The 16892-nt window shown below is 44.5% G+C and overlaps 1 protein-coding gene across 1 annotated transcript in view; it reads right to left on the minus strand.

Annotated features, from left to right (window-relative positions):
* Positions 1–2402: 2402 nt before the first annotated feature.
* WDR43 (WD repeat domain 43) overlaps positions 2403–16892 on the minus strand; it is a 1886673-nt gene continuing 1872183 nt past the window's right edge. The window contains exon 18 of the mRNA XM_044059887.1: positions 2403–3450. Coding sequence (XP_043915822.1) covers positions 3328–3450 — 123 coding nt within the window. The 3' untranslated portion in view covers positions 2403–3327. The remainder of the gene's footprint in view (positions 3451–16892) is intronic.

Genomic DNA, 16892 nt, shown 5'->3' on the forward strand with positions numbered 1-16892 from the left:
TTTCTACTGAAACGTGGGGGTTGTACCTGTAGAAAATCTTTCACTGTTTGCATTGATTTAGCCTTTTCCTCCATTTTCCTTAATACCTCCTCCTCAGCATTAGCACCAAATAATACATCCTTTTGTAGAGGGGCATCTAGTAGTTTAGCTTTGCATGATCTGGTAAGGTTTGTTCCTTAAGCCAGGAATGCCTACGTATGACTGATCCTGTAACAGCAGCTCTACATGAGGCCTCTAGAGCATCAAAACCACATTGTAAGGTATGTTTTACCTACTTGTTCTGCACTATGCATCAAATCCTGCAACTCCAAGTCTGGTTGTTCAGGTTGTGACATTTTACTTCTCAATTGTGATAACAAAAACTGTTGGTACTTCAGCATATGGAACTGACAGTTTAATGCCCTCATGGTTAAGGTGGCAGAGGTATATACCTTTTTTTCCCACCTTTCTAAGGATCTTGAATCTCTCTCGGAAGGTAATGGATTTTTAGCAGTGGAGGCCTTAATTCCCTTGGGGCCCTGTGAGATTGTTTCTGGGTCAGCAGCATGGCTTTTGTATAGAAATTGGTGCGAGTCAGGAACCCTGTAGTACCTGTCAGGCTTGACTGGAGCTGGAGGTAGAGAATCCGGGTTAAGGCAGGCCTCAGAGTACACATCATCTAGTATGTCCAAGACAGGAGGTATAGCTAGAGGCCTGTGCTGAGGTAGCAAGAGAAATTCCCTAAGCCTTTTCTTGGAATCTGAATAATCTTGGCCTTCCCAATGGAAGTGGTCCCTTAAGGTATGCAAAGTTTCCCCAAATGAGTAATCCTCTGGGGGGGGGGGGGGAGACAGAGGGGATGGACTCCTCAGCATCAGAATCTTCAAAAGGGGAGTAAGAATGTTCCTGATCATCAGAGTGCTCTGAAATAATGAAGCCTTGATCAGAGGAGGAGGATTCTTCCTCCACTCTGGGCCTTTTGTCCGGGGGGGGGGGGGGGGGGTTGAGAACCCCTGATAAAAGTAATCAAATCCTCAGCCGTTTTAAGCATCTGTTTTTTAGGCATGGGGCCTGGAGATGGGCCCTGTGTAGCTTGTCTCTTAGAATGCATGGCTGCTTTAGACTTAGTGTAAGCCTTGATGGAAAAAGAGGAGGAAGGTCTGAAGACACCTTGAGAGGAGGCAGACCTGTCCACATTTTGAGATTCACCGCCAAGAGTGGCTTCGGTATCTGTAGTCGGGGTGTGGGCCGAGGATCCTGCGACCTCGGGCACAGGAGACACCGCCAATGTAGTGTCGTCGGTAGTCAGGGGCTGCGTAGGTGCCTCGCTGAGAATCGGACCACGTGTAGTTGGCTTTGGCGTGGTGTCGGTAGAGGCCGCAGACCTCGTGAGTTGGTCCTTGTCTTTGCGTTTTTTAGACAAAACTGGAGTCGGAGTATCCGACGACATAATATAGTTAAATTTTTTGCCAAAATTATGCTGGGCGAACTCCGCCCAACGCTTAATGGTGCGTTTGTTGAATGTAGCACAAAAGCGACAGACCGAGACGTCGTGGTCTGGGCCTAAACAAAGAATACAGAGGGAATGGAAATCCTTATGCAGTATTTGCTTCCCACATGAAATACAATTACTAACTTTGTCTGACATCGGTCTGAGGCAAGAAAAGTTTCCCTAAAGGGGTACTTAGCTTTCAAGAAGACTTCAGTTGCAAAATTTTCGTAATTTCAGGAGCTGGCCGACCGGCACTTGCGAACTGCTTCTGCTTCGGGCACCGCACGGCAAGAAAGACTAAAGAAAATGGCGTCAGCTGGTTCTTTTATACCCCTGGCGCACTGACGTCGGGGAAGAAGCGACGACAACCGACGCCTGACCTAGGCTTTGGAATTCGGCCGACCTAGGACCCGCCTGACGGCAGGAGAACCCATCTGTTATGACTGCAGCTGTATGCACGATGAACATCAGTGGAGCAGATCACCACCACAATCCCAATGAGGAAGAATTGCAATGAACAAAGTGAACTTCAGGGGCAGTCTTTAGACTAATAAAGCTACCACTTGGCAGTAGCCTTCATAACTAGCGTATAACTGAATGCGTTTGCAAGGAAAAGGGACTGTGCACCCTGGTGACATTGAAGGTAGTATGCCCTGCCATCCAGAGATAGGGTCAGGCACTACACACAGTGTCCTGACATTGATGACCGCTTGAAAGACGAAGCAGGTGGACCCACACAGGACCGTTAATTCTTGAGTGGAATCTATGAGGGCAGGAAGATAATTCAGCAAGAGTATGCTGCCAACTGACAACACAGAGCTAGCTTGTGAAGAAAATGCATCCCTCTGCTGATGGAATGTTTGTATCTGTAAGGACCTGCCAGCAGACAATCCAAAAAACTGTCAAAAATACCTTTCAAAAAGCAGAGCAGTAAAGAATTATTATATTTATTTGCTTTACAAAGAGCAGCATGTACTTGCCATAGCTCAAATTATAGACAAATATACTGTACAATACATCTGTAACTGTTGCATGTCTACAGAGATAGCATGTTTAAAAAAGTTTGTACATTTTACATTACATTAGTTTCTGAAGCAGTTACTCCTTGTACTCCTTATGAAGGATTACAAAATAAATCCCTCACCAAGATCAAGATGTAATGTTACAGTTTTTACAATCCTGAACACAGGTCCCTGGATATCACTATAACAATTATTTACAGATTTATATTTGAGGTTTTAAAACATGACAGGGTTTACAAATGAACATAATGACTTATCAGTGGTCTATTGGGTATGCTGGCTTATCTTGCAAAGAATAAAATAGTTCAAGGAGGGGGAATGCTCATCCTTTATCCTCAAATTCTTTAAATAATGCAACCCTAAAAGCAAAATTAAACTCAATCCAGCAACCACACTAAATGACGAAAACAATTTTGCAACCTTTGGAATTATGTAAAAAAATAAGCCAGGGAGAAACCTGTCAGTGAAAGATGCAACAAAAAATGTATAAACTCTCCATTGTTTTATAAATCACATAATAAAGTTAAATCAATTTTCTACCACATTAACAGTGATATTAAACTCAAGGTATAAACAGCAGTCCATAAAACAGGACTGTATTTTCAACCATATTTTTTTTTAAGAAAGCTCTATTTATAAAGTCCAAAGTAGAAAAAGGCATTGGAAATTAACATTTTGGAATTCAAAGTACACAGCTACCAGATGCACTCTTCTTTGATCAGTCTTAGCTTTGCACCCCAATCATATGACAATCACATTAATTTCCACAAGGCATTCCAAAATTTAGGCTTCAACTGCTCTTTTTCCTTCCAGTACTTGGCAAAACCTTCAAACTTATTCTTCCTCACTGTCAGAGTTCATATCAGAATCGCCATTTACTTGCTGTTCACTCATATCAGGCTCATCTGACTGTTCTACATACTCTTTTTCTTCCTCCTCTTCCTCTTCCCAATTTTCCTGAAATAAAAAGTGTATAAACAGGTGAAATGCAAAACTAGAAGAGTCTGTTTATTCACATGTATAAAATAGATCACAATAAATAAGATGGCTTCCGGCCAGCATCATACTGTATGTCTCAAGTTTCCAAAACATTAAAAAATTACAAAGTATGGCCAATGTCAGACACTACGTGCTTCCAAATGCATCAAATTCTCAAATTTGGCATTAGGGACTCATGTCCATGTCATCTTGTAACACACCACCAGAGTTTTTCAGCAAAGCAGCAAACAATCGCAATAAAAACAATATCCTAACATGATCCAAGTTGTGTGTGAGGAGTGTACAGGCAATGCTGGTAGTTGCCTAGATGCACATTAACAGGCCTGAACAAAGATGGACGAGTCACCTACTTTGCTTTTTCTTCTCAAGTTCTTTTTGAAGGAGATTTTGAGTCAAAACAACCTTAAATAAGAAGTTATGTACTTACCATAATGTTCCATGTGAGTTGTTACTCTCACCTTCATTATTACTGATGGGTTCGGAGCCGAACATCGGCTCCAATTCGGATGAATAGCAAAGCTCGAGGTCTCTAACAGCTCCAGACCAAGCCCTATCCCACAATGCACCACTACATTCCTCAGATCTAGTTTGCTGCCAACTAGAGTAGAAACCTATCCCAGATTTCAAGGAAATCATAAATCCATGTAAAAGGAAACTTCAAGAAAACCAAAACCAAACCAAGTGATACCTCTCGTGTTTCCAGATATAGGAAGGGGATAGGAGGGAGGGTCGTAATAATGAAGGCAAGAGTAATAACTCACATGGAACGTTATGGTAAGTACATAACTTCTTAATGTGAAGTTGTTCAATCTTGTCTTCATTCGTACTGATGGGTAGTATCCCCAGCACTGCCATTTCGGGTGGCTCACGGGAGTACCTGTTTCAGTACAGCAGATCTGAATGAAGCTCTGTCCCTAGAGGTCTTGTCCACTTTGCAATGAGATATAAAAGTATGTGGATTTGACCAGGTGGCAGCTGCACAAATAGAATCTATAGGCAACCTGGTCAAGAAGGCTGCGGAAGTAGAAACAGCCCTTTTAGAATGAGCCTTGACCTTATTCTGTAATGCAATACCCGCTTTACTGTAGATAAGAGATACAATCAGAGAAACATTTTGATAAGGTAGTTTTGGACACAGGTGCACCTTTTCTTGAATCTGAGAAGACAAACAGCTGATCAGCCCTTCTGAGATCTTTTGTTCTGTCCAAATAAAATCAAAGTTGTCTATGCACATCAAGTTTGTGAAGCATATATTCCAACTGGTTTGAATAGTTAGGAAAGAAGACGGGCAACTCAATCGTCTGATTGTGTAAATTCAGAACATACCTTGGGTAGAAATGATGGATTCGTCCTGAGGGAAATTATCTTTATGAAATATTAGGTAAGGCAGTTTGATGGAAAGGGCTTGCAATTCTGAAATTCTATGTGCCAATGTAATAGCCACCAAGAATATAGTCTTCCATGAAAGAAACTTCAGCTCACAAGAGGAGGCAGGTTCAAAGGGAGGAAGAATCATTTTTGACAAGATTAGATTTAAGTTCCAGTGAGTAGTGGGAGATCTGATCAGTGGTTTTAAGTGCATCACACCTTTCAAAAAAGCCTTAGCCAGCTTATGAGATGTGATACCATTTTTGGATGCACCTAAAAGAAAATTAGAAATAGCAGCGAGCTGGACTCGAATGGTTGCTGCTGCAGCTCCCTCATTGAACAGTTTAGTTAGGAATTCCAGTATATCTGATATAGACGCCTGTTAAGGGTCAATATTATTCTGTTGTGCCCAGATGGAAAACCTTTTCCACTTACTGAGGTAAAGTTTCCTAGTAGAAGATTTGTGTGACGGCAATAGGAAATGCCACGCTTCATCTGATAAATTCTGGAACCAGGCTATTCTCGGAATTGGAGCAGCCAAGCTGTCAGTTTGATAGACTGAAGAGAGGGATGAAGAGCTCCTGACAAAAGGGTCAACAGATCCGGCACTGGGTCCAGGATCCAAGGCTCCTTCCTATAGTAGATGAGGCTTCAGAAAGGGGAACCAAATTTGACAAGGCCAATATGGGGCAATTAAGATGAGTGTCCTGCCCAGGAAACTGGCTTTCTGCAATACTTTGGGAATCAGAGGGAAGGGGGGAAAAGCATAAAGGAGTCCCGGAAGCTAATCGTGGACCAGAGCGTCCCTCGGTGGCTGACCCTGTTGAGGGATCAGGGCAAAGTAGTTGCTGCACTTGGTGTTTGTAGAAGTGGCAAAAAGGTTGCAGCAAGGCTGGCCCCATCTGTGGAAAATCATTTCCGCTATTTCATTCTTGAGAGACCACTCGTGAGGTAGCAGAATTGCTCTGCTGAGTCTGTCCGCTATCACTTTGGATTTCCCCGGGATGTGCATTGCAATCAGAAAATGCTTGGTGGACTCTGCCCAATTCCATAATCTCACAGCTTCTCGACACAGGGAGTAGGATTTGGTTCCTCCTTGTTTGTTGATGTACCAGACTACAACATGTTGTCTGACTGGAATGTAACCGTGCCAAGGGGAAGAGAGTCTTGAAAGGCCTGCAACGCTAGAAGAACCGTTCTCATCTCCAGGACGTTTATGTGCAAATGAACCTCGTGAGCCTGCCAAGTACCTTGGGCTGTCAAGTCCCTGATAATGCCCTCCCCACCTGATCACGGAGGTGTCCGTGGTCACTGCTGCGACTGGAGAGGGAACAAATGGGTGGCCCATAGTCACTGTCTCAGACGTTAGCCACCAGCGAAGGTCTTTCTTGCAAGAGTTGGTAATCAAGACTAGATGACTTAAGGGTAATTCCTGAAAGGTCCATTGCGTGAATAGCAGCCATTAAAGAATGCACATGTGGGATCTCACAAGGGGTATTGCAGTAATTGCTGCTGCCATCATGCCGAGCAGTTTGAGAATCTGTGATGCTGGTACTTTTTGCTTTGACAGGAGATCCACAATCTGTTGGAGGATAATAACTCTTTCAGGAGAGAGTTTCAGGGACATGCTGACCGTGACTAAGTCTGCTCCTATAAAGACTGTACACTGCGACAGCAATAAGGCACACTTCTAAATTTTTTGTAATGTACAGCTGTGAACATAGATCCCTGGTAGCATCCCTTCCCCGAATAAGCTGATGCCTGGTGGGGGCGGAAAGGAGCCAGTCATCCAAGTAAGGAAAAACCTGGATTCCTGAATGTCTCAAGTGAACCATGACCACTGCCATGCATTTGGTGAACACTCTGGGGGCTGCAGTGAGACCAAAGGGCAGTGCCCGAAACTGGAAATGATTGGCTCCCAGCCGGAAGCGCAGATGATCCCTGAATGGTCTGGCCATTTTGATATGGCAATATGCATCCTGTAGATCGACAGAGCACATCCAATCATCCTTCCCTAAAAACTAGAGAATGGACTGAAGCATGACCATCTGGAACTTCGTCTTCACCACATTTGTTGAGACTGCTGAGGTCCAGAATAGGTCTCCAGTCCACTGTCTTCTTTGGTACCAAAAAGAACCTTGAGTAAGTTCCAGATCCTTGCTGGTCTGCTGGGACTGGCTAGATGACTTTTTTGCAATAGTTTCTGGACCTCTACGGATGCTACATCCCGTAGACTGGGTGGAACGTCTGGGATTCCTTTTGTTGGTCTGGGGTAAGAGTGAAAGGGGATAGAATATCCTCTGGATATAATGTTTTATACCCATTGGTCTTCTGAGATATTTAGCCAGGCGCCTAGGTACAAAGACAAACGTCCCCCAACTGCCATCAGAGCAGGACAGTCGGGCCTCCTTTCCAGAGCGCTGATAGGGTTACCCAAGGAACTGATCCCAGTCACCCTGGTTCTGCGGACCCCCTCTGCCACATGGGTGTCATCTTCCATCATTGCGTCCCCCTCTGCCCCTGGAGGAGGCTTCACCTTGTGAGTTTGGAAAGGTTCCATGGGTCTTACGGAACCACATCTTCCCACTCCATTTACCTTTGGGATAAGGTCTAGTAGAGGTAGAAAAACTGACTCCAACGGCGATAGAGTCTTACTATCTTGCCCACATCTGCTGAGGGTCTCTTACTTTTGGTCCAAATAAGGAGGAACCATTGAAAGTGACATTCACAAATGACTTAAAGGGTTCCACAAAAGAACATAAGCGCATCCAGGAATGTCTCCGCAGAGCAATTCCTGTACCTGCAGCCCAACTCGTTCCATCAACTGCGTAAGACACAAGGCACATGGACGAGTTTACAATGGAAATGAGGGTAGCAAGATGAGACGTTACCTTGTCAGTCACCAAGTCGGCTACTGCACCCGTGAGAGTATCTCCCAAGCTCCTTGAGGAGATCTCTTTGTAGACATGTGAAGTGGGTCAGGTAGTTCAATGACCGAAGTGCAAAGGTCGTAGAACTGAACATGCGCTTCCCGAATCTGTCCATTATCCTAGACTCTATTAGGAGGATGGACAGACGTAGAAGTCTGACATCTCCTTTTTCGTGGCTGCTGCAACCATCATGGCATCAACAGGTATGGGTCTAGATAAAAAAGCCTCATCATGGGGGTGCTGATATGTACTTGTTTGGCCTTCTAGGAACAGGCTCCATAGAATCTGGTGATTCACATGCTCTTCGAGATAAAAGATCCATTAACTCATCAAAGGGCGGAGACACCCAAGAAGTGGAGGGTTGGGATCTGAAAGCCTTCAGGAGCACCAATTCGTCCTCAGTAGGGTTTTGGGGCTGCCAGTCCCCCCCCCCTCTGCTTAAGGATCTCCAGGATATCCCCAAAGGAAATATCCCCAAAGGGGGACCTTGGGGACCCTTTCAATTCCTCCAAATCGATGTCCAACGTGATGGATTCCTGAGGGGAATCTAGATGTCTCCTCTTACATAGCCTCTTCAGAGGAACCTCCGCAGTGGGACTCTCTGGGGAAGTCTCGGAAGAGCAAGGCTTCCCCAAGGGGGCATCCTGAGGTTCTGGGTCCCTTCGCTTACGGTGAACCCGTGGTAGCGGAGAAGAAGCAGGCACCTTTTGGGAGGAGGTGGCCATATCAGGGGGACAAAGCCCACCTCATGGCATCGAAGGCTCTGATGCGAGGAAGCACACAGGTCTGAAGACAGAGAGGACTTCTCACGCACCAGAACCGCTGGCTCCGAGCATGTGGCAGGAGCTGAACTTATCCGTGTCGATGCCCCAAGAGGAAGAGTCGGAACCAACGTACCGGTTCAACCCCCCCCCCCCCGGAGCTGACAGGAGAGTGTTGGCTCCCAGATTCCATCGCCGGAGCAGCAGATATCAGGGTGGTTGGCACAGACAGCTCAGAAGTGAGTGTCAGCACAGATGGCTCCACCAACGACTGACTGGCCTCTTCCAGCTCCGAAGTCTCGGTGCGAGTTGGAGGAGCAGCAACAATAGGAGAGGACTTTGTCAGTTCCAAAGCTGCGACAGTTGAAACTGACAGAATTTTTGCAAGCGCCAGGTCCTGCAGAAGTCTCCGCACCACTCTGTCCACATCCGAATCAGATAGTCTAGAAGCCCAAGGGGATACCACTGACAGAGCCAGTAACCCCAGGATCAGGGACCTCAAGGTAGGAGATACCAGTTCCAGAACTGGGGACCGGCTCCTACCAGCAACCTAAACGGTCGGTTCCAATGGCACTGGAGCAGAGACTGTAGCCTTCTTGGATATCTTTGGGACCGAAGAGCCCTTCAGTGCCAAACCAGATGATGCAGGAGAAGATGGTTTTGGCTGACTGGAAGCAGAATTCAAATCCATCTGGATGGGTGTTTTAATTAAGCCCCTTTCAACCAACTTATGCTTTCTCTCGGCTAAAGCCCTGGCGCTAAAGCCATGGCAAATGGAGCAAACCTCTTGCAAGTGTACATCCCCTAGACAGTACACACATGGAATGACCATCCGTTGACATTTTTTGATTGCATTTGGGACACCGTCTAAATCCCGATTTAGCCTTCTCTGACAATAACACCCAAGTCCAAGAACAACTATATCTGCCTATCGGCTATGAAACTAGATTATATGGCAGTAATACTACTAACAGCTTAACTGGCTAACAGTATAGGCAAAAAGCCTCAAGTCTGAAAACAAAATGGCCAAGAAAACGGCCAAAAGCCTAACTAGCTAAAGAGAAGGGTGCAAAAAACTGCAACAAGCCTAACCAGGCTGGGATAGAACTATGTACTAATGACAAAAGGCCACCGGCCAACTAAAATAACAGGACCACACCCAAATTTCTTAACACACTAAGAAAAGAAAAAAAAACATCCAACTGGATACAAGTCCAAACAGACAACAAGCCAAGAACTTTTACCTAAACTACAATAAGAGAGAAAAAGGTAGAATTTTTGAAAATCACACTTATCTAATACAAAGAAATGGCCAAGAGCTGTAAAAAACACCGATCAGTTGCAGCAGCAAACTAGACCTGGAGAATGTAGTGGTGCATTGTGGGATAGGGCTTGGCCACGAGCTTTGCTATTTGGCCGAATTGGAGACTATGTTCGGCTTCGAACCCATCAGTAAAAATGAAGGCAAGATTGAACAACTTCACATTTTAACTTTCTACTAAAAGCAGGAATTCAAACTCCCCCAACTCTGTGCTGTTTGTCACCTCTGTATTATTACTGATTAAACTCTCACCTTCATGGACAACTGTCAGACATCTCGAGATGTCCTTTTGTCTATACTCTCTCCCTCACCTTCCCAAAATTTACTCTTTACCTCTGCTATACAACTCACCTTTTTAACTGAATCCTGTTCCTACCAGCTACATTAAAAAACTTCTTAAATTAAAACTATGCTCCCCATCAGCTGATAAATTGCCACTTCTCTTCCCAAAGACTGCAGCCAAATCTACAGCATGTCCAGTCTCCATCCTTATAAATCGCTCCATTAGGGAATCTACTGCTCCTATTTGGAAAAAATTCCACGCAATTCCAATCCATAAGGGAGGGAATTCAAGAGAACTTTAATTTTTGTATTATAGCCATTCTCTCTCCCCTCCCCAAAATGCTTGAACATTGTGTTCACAGACAATTATTAGCCCATCTCCTTCAACACAATCTGATCACCGCTACCCAACATGGTTTTCCCCCACCATAGTATCACTACTGCTCATATCTCCTTTACAAACCCAATCTCCCTTGCCAGAGATAAACTACTGTCCGGTCTCTTTCTAGATCTCTTTCTAAAGCTTCTGACATGGTTTCCCACTTCATCTTTCTCTCAAAACTGACCCGACAACCTGTCTACAGAAACTCTCTCTTGGTTTAACAGTTATCTTACTGACAGGCAGCTATCTGTCAAATGGCTGTCTGCCCTATCTCCTTTTCTTCCCATTAAAATGGGTGCCCCTCAGTGTTCAGTTTTATGTCCTCTTCTTTTTAACATCTTTACCAATCAACTACACCAATCCTGTCCCCAGCCTCACTCATTCAGTATGCAGATGACGCCACTATCATTTCCATTGCTGATAACCCTACTGACTTACTTATACTCACGCAAAAGTCCTTTAACCTAACTGAATAATGGCCAACAACCATCTCATTCTCAATCCCAAAAAACAAAACTCCACCTGTTTCTCTCTAAATCCCTCTACCACCTTAAATCATCTTTTACCATCTCTTCACTGAATAACACCACCATTACTCTTGACACTCATACAAACCTTCTTGGTGTAGTCATAGATCAACTTAAATCTGACCTGCATGTTCACCACTGTATTAAGAAAAATCACCAAAAGCGTGGCCTACTATATAGGAACAAAAAATTCCTTACCCCTGACTCTAGGACTTCACTTGCTCATGCTTACTTGCTACGCAAACTTTTCTATTGTTCTCAAATTCTTAAATTACAGTCTTTACTTCTCTCCAAACTGGAAATTACTTGTAACATAGTAGCCAGATTCGCTGCTAATCTGCCTTCAAAATCTCACCACTGCCTTGCTCTAAGGACTCTTGGATGGCTTGAGCTTCCTAATCAACTCTTACTCTCAACTTATTTTCATCCACTCCATCTTGAACAACCCTCCCTCTTGCCCTAGCATCTCTACTCATCTCTCTCTCTCTCTATAACCCTTCCTGACCCCTTATAAGCTCTGATCAATGTTTATTACAGATTCAAAAACCTAAAGAATTGGACAAAATCTATAAAGCTATTCTCCTGCCACTCAAAGGAAAGTACAGTTGTGTACACTTACCATAAATGTAGATGTTCGAGTGTATTCACTGTTGCAGTCATTACATTTGGGTTATCTGCTTGCAGTAGCCCTCAGTCGGCCTGATTAACAAAGTCTTGGGTCCTGCGTCGGTTGCCGTCCCTTCTTCCATGACGTCAGGGGGTATAAAACATGCAGCCAATGCCATTACATCAGTTTTTCTTGGCCCAGATGTCAGGTGCCCCCAATGGGAAGCAATTACATCTATAATTATAAATAAATATTATATTATATTATAAATAAAAGAGTTGGGAGGGTGGCCTAATGGTTAAAGTGTTTGCCTTACAAGCAAAAGGTGCAGGGTTTGAGTCTCACAAGGGATAAATGGCTAGGCTTAAAATGGCTCGCAAGGGCAGTTAGCTTAGTACTAATCTATGAACCTATGAACCTATTACAAGGATATACCTCCAACAAAAAAGCAAATACACCAAAAAGCTTTTAGAGCATAGTAAGTGAGAGTAGAGGTATAGCCAAAAGAAATGGGGCTGGAGGGAGGGTAGCCAGGACTGCAACAGTGAATACACTCGAACATCTACATTTATGGTAAGTGTACACAACTGTACTATGTTCATGTTTCACTGTTGCAGTAATTACATTTGGGTAGATTCCCAAAGCTAAGGTTGGGAGGAGGAACTTAAATAGAATTAGGACCAGCTATAAGGCCTTGCAAGACTGCAGTGGCAAAACCAGCTCTGGATTTAGAGAAAATTGGCAAATGATAATGCTTGTGAAAGTATCTACAGAACTCCAGGTAGCAGCTTCTAGGATGTCCCTAGTAGGGACGCCCCTGAGAAAGGCTGTAGAGGTAGATGCAGCCCTAGTTGAATGGGGTCTGATGCCCTGTGGGATAGGTTTTCCATGGTGCTTATAGCAGAAATGAATGCAGTGGCCTATCCATTTTGAAAGGGTTTTGAAATAGCTTTCCCCTCTGCCCCTGCAGCAAATGCCACAAGCAGTTGTTCAGATTTCCTTTGAGGTTTAGTCCTGTCCCAAGTAGAATCTAAGCTGTCTGTGCACATCTAGAGAGTGCAGTATCCGTTCCCCTTTGTTCTGTGGGTTAGGAAAGAAGGTAGGCAAATGAATTGACTGATTAAGAGCCACACTGGATACCACCTTGGGCATGAAGGAGGGATTGGTTCTGAGGGACACCCTGTCCACATGAAAGATGATGAAAGGTTCCACTGCTATAAGGGCCTGCAATTCAGATATCCTTCTTGCTGAAGTGATTGCTAAAAGGAAAACTGTTTTCCAGGAAAGCAATTTTAAATCTGCAGTAGCAGCTGCCTTGCAAGGAAAAGTGAGTTTCTCAAAGACAAAGTTAAGATCCCAGGCTGGAGTTGGAGCTCTCATGGGTGGCCTTAAAATTTTGGCCCCTCTAAGGAACTGCTTGAGCAATGGGCGAGAGAAGAGGGGAGGCTCTGTGCTATAATGAGCTAAAATGGCTGAGGCATGAATTTTGATGGAGGAAAAAGACACGCCCTTATGAAGCATCTCAGTCAAGTAATGTAGAATCTGAGGTAAATTGGGCACTGTTGCGCTCATTCCTTGAGATTAGTTCCAGACACAGAATCTTTTCCATTTTGCAGCATAAGATTTTCTAGTACTAGGCCTCCTTGCCTCTAAAATATCCATCACTGATTTACTGAGGGATGGTAAAGGAGAGATTAGGTAATTAGCCAGGCTGCTAGGTTCAGGGTTTGCAGCTGAGGGTGCCGAATCTGGTTCTCCTGCCAAGACAACAGGGAAGGAAGTCTGAGGCAGGTGCCATGGAGCAAAGCGTGACACACTGCGCAAAGAGTGGGTGTACCAGTGTTGGAGAGGCCAGTCTGGTGCAATTAAAATCATCCTTGGCTTGTCCTGTTTTTTTTTTTAGTAGTACCTTGGAGAGCAGAGGCAAAGGAGGAAAGGCATAAACCGATAGGTTTTTCAGCTAAAGGATACAGCATCCACTTTCCAAGCTAGCTTGTGGGGAATCCTTGTGCATAATTTGTCCAGTTGATGGTTCTGGGGGGAGGCAAACAGGTCTATATCTGGGCTCCCCCATTTGCTTGTCAACATGTTGAAAATCCTTGGTTCCAGTTTCCACTCGTGTGGGACCATGAGATTTCTGCTTAGTCCATCTGCCAGTGTAGTTTTCCTGGCAGGAATTGAGCTTGTAGATTCACTTGGTAGCTCAAGGCTGTGTTCCACAATGCCATGGTTAGTCTGCAGAGGGGGTAAGAATGTGTACTCCCCTGCTTGTTCATGTACCACATGACAGTGGTGTTGTCCGTCTTTACCATTAGTTGTCCTGGAAGAATGTGGTCCTTGAAGGCTGTCAGAGCATTCTGTACAGCTAACATTTCCTTTTGATTTATGTGCAGGTGCAATTGACTTGGGTTCCATTTGCCCTGAATGCACTTCCCTGCCAGGTGAGCCCACCCATGCATAGTCTGATGCGTCTGTTAAAATTTGGGCGGCAGGGAGTAATGTGAATGGTAGTCCCTTGTTTTAGTGGCAGGCCTCTGCCCACCAAATGAACTCTAGATGTAGGCAAGGTATGATAGGAATCCTTGCTTCTAGATCCTGTGAATGTTGACACCATACGCTTTTGAGATACCATTGCAGTTTCCTCAAATGCAGCCTTGCATATGGAATTAGAAGAATGCAGGAGGCCATGAACCCCAAGGCTTGCAGTATTTGCCTGGCAAACAGCTGGGTTTTTGTGGTCACTTGTTTGAAGTTAGTTGTCAAATGAATCCGTTTCTCTGGCATGAGGAAAGCCATCTGGGAAGTTGCATTCAAGCTTGCTCCCAGGAATATAATTTGTTGACAGGGTACCAGGTGGGATTTCTTTTTGTTTATGGTGAACCCCAGACAAGTCGGTACCCTTTGAAAAAAGGCCAAATGATTAAAAAAAATGTCCTTGCTTTCGGTCTGAATTAGACAATCATCCAGGTATGGGCATATTTGAATATTTCTTTGCATGCAAAATGCAATGACTGGAGCTAGGCACTTTGTGAATACCCTGGGTGCAGTAGATAAGCCAAAGGGCAGTGCAGATAACTGACAGTGCATGTAGCCTGCTTTGAAACGTAGGTATCTTCTGGAAGACTACCTGCTAGGGATGTGCAGGTACGCTTCTTTAAGTCTAGTGTTGCCAACCATGCATCCTTGCCTAGCATAGGAAGCAGCTGGTGAAGAGTCAGCATTCTGAAATTTGGAATCACCAGAAAGGTGTTTAGAATAGAAAGGTTCAGGATAGGATGCCATGTATTGCCTTTTCAGTGTACCAGGAAAAGTCTCTAATAGAAACCTAGTCCCTTTTCCTCTTCTGGTACCAACTGAATAGGCCCCCGTGTTTGATAGAGTACTTGATTTTGAGCCTCTGGCCACCCGCTTGGTGTTGGCAAAGTGTGGAAATTAAATCTGTATCCTTGGGACACTATTTAAAACCCATTTGTCCTGGGTAATGAGTTTCCAGTTTTTGGCCTGCAGACCAGTCTTTCCACCTAAAGGAGCATTCAGCTGGGAAGTGCATGGAAGTTTTAAAAGCAAGTCATTGAGACAGTTTTCCATAGGGGGGAGTCTTACTGCTCCCAGGTTTGGGTGCGGAAACCCCCCACTGCCTAGTCTTGCACGTCCCTTGGGACTGAAACCTGTGGTTTCTGCTGTGTCTGGGTTTGGCTTGAGAAGACCTGGAAGGGGCTGGAAAGAACCAATTTTTAGAGGGCCAGTGCCTACTAAATCTAGGAGGCTGAACTTGTAAGAAATCTTTAACAGTTTGCATAGATTTAGCTTTATCTTCCATCTTTTTAAGAACTTCCTCAGCCTTGTTGCCAAACGGTCCTGATTTAAGGGAGCATCCAACAATTTAGCTTTAACATGATCATGCAAACCTTGCTCCTTAAGCCAAGCATGCCTTCTGAGCACAGACCCAATAACAGCAGCCCTGCAAGAGGCCTCTAATGAATCAAATTCACATTGCAAAGTACGTTTTCCAACCTGTTAAGCAGAATGCATTAACTTCTGTAATTCTTTATTTTCAGCACAGGCAGGAATTATCATTTTCTGTTTAAGCAATCCAATAACATGTTGTTGATACTTTAACATATGAAACTGGCAGTTTAAAGCCCTAATAGCCAAGGTTGCAGAAGTGTAAAATTTCTTACCCCATCTATCCAGCGCCCCGGAGTCTCTATTGGGGGGGGTAGGATTTTTAGCAGTAGAAGCCTTAATGCCCTTGTGTCCCTGTGAAATAGTCTCTGGATCTGCAATAGGATTTTTAAAAAGGAACTTGTGAGAATCAGGAACCCTACAATATGTCAGGTTTTCTGGGAGCAGGAGGCAAAGAATCGGGGGCCAAACTAGATTCTGAAAAGGTATCAACAATGTCTAGTAAAGGAGGTATAGCTAAAGGCCTATGCTGAGGAAGGAGTAAGAAATCTCTAAGCCTCTTTTTTTGAATCAGAGAAATCTTGGCTTTCCCAGTGGAAATGCTCCCTTAGAGTATGTAAGGTCTCACCAAAAGAAAAATCCTCTGGAGGGGAAGCAAAGGGAATAGAGTCCTCTGCATCAGAATCCTCATAAGTAGATAAGTGCAAATCCAGATCATCAGAAGAATCAGAAAAATCAGAATCCTGTTCAAAAGATTCATAAAAACTTCAGTCCTAGGTCTTTTAGAAGGGGAAGGTTGGCTTCCCCTGATTAGAGTTATAAGATCTTCAGCCATTCTTATCATTTGTTTTTTAGACATAGAGGCCTGAGCATGTGGGCCTGGGCGTCTGTTTCTTAGGCATGGTTCTGGATTTTGGCCTAAATGAAGGAGGCGTCTGTTTAATATGCAAGTCCGAAGGCCTGAATACACCCACAAAAGCCAGTGCCTGCACAGCGGCTCCGGACCCATCCAAGGTAGAGACATCCGCAGGTTCCACAGTTGAAGCATCTCGCGGCATACCAGACTCCGAATGGGTCTCAGTAGAGGCCTGCGAGTCAGAAGTAGCGGGTATCAGGGGCTGCGAAAGCGCCTCGCTGACTTAGGAGAAGCGTCGTTGGCAGCTTTGGACCTCGGCGGCCTGTCTCTATCTTTGCGTTTTTTTTGGAATCCCGGTAGTTGGATGGCTAACCGACATTTCTGGACAATTAAACAGAGAACCGAAATATTTAGAAGCGAAAATATAGACGGATAAGTGCGCTGATTAAATAAAGCACAA

This window comes from Protopterus annectens, chromosome 1.part2, assembly GCF_019279795.1.
Source record: "Protopterus annectens isolate FY-2018-M chromosome 1.part2, PAN1.0, whole genome shotgun sequence".
Classification (NCBI taxonomy): Eukaryota; Metazoa; Chordata; order Ceratodontiformes; family Protopteridae; genus Protopterus; species Protopterus annectens.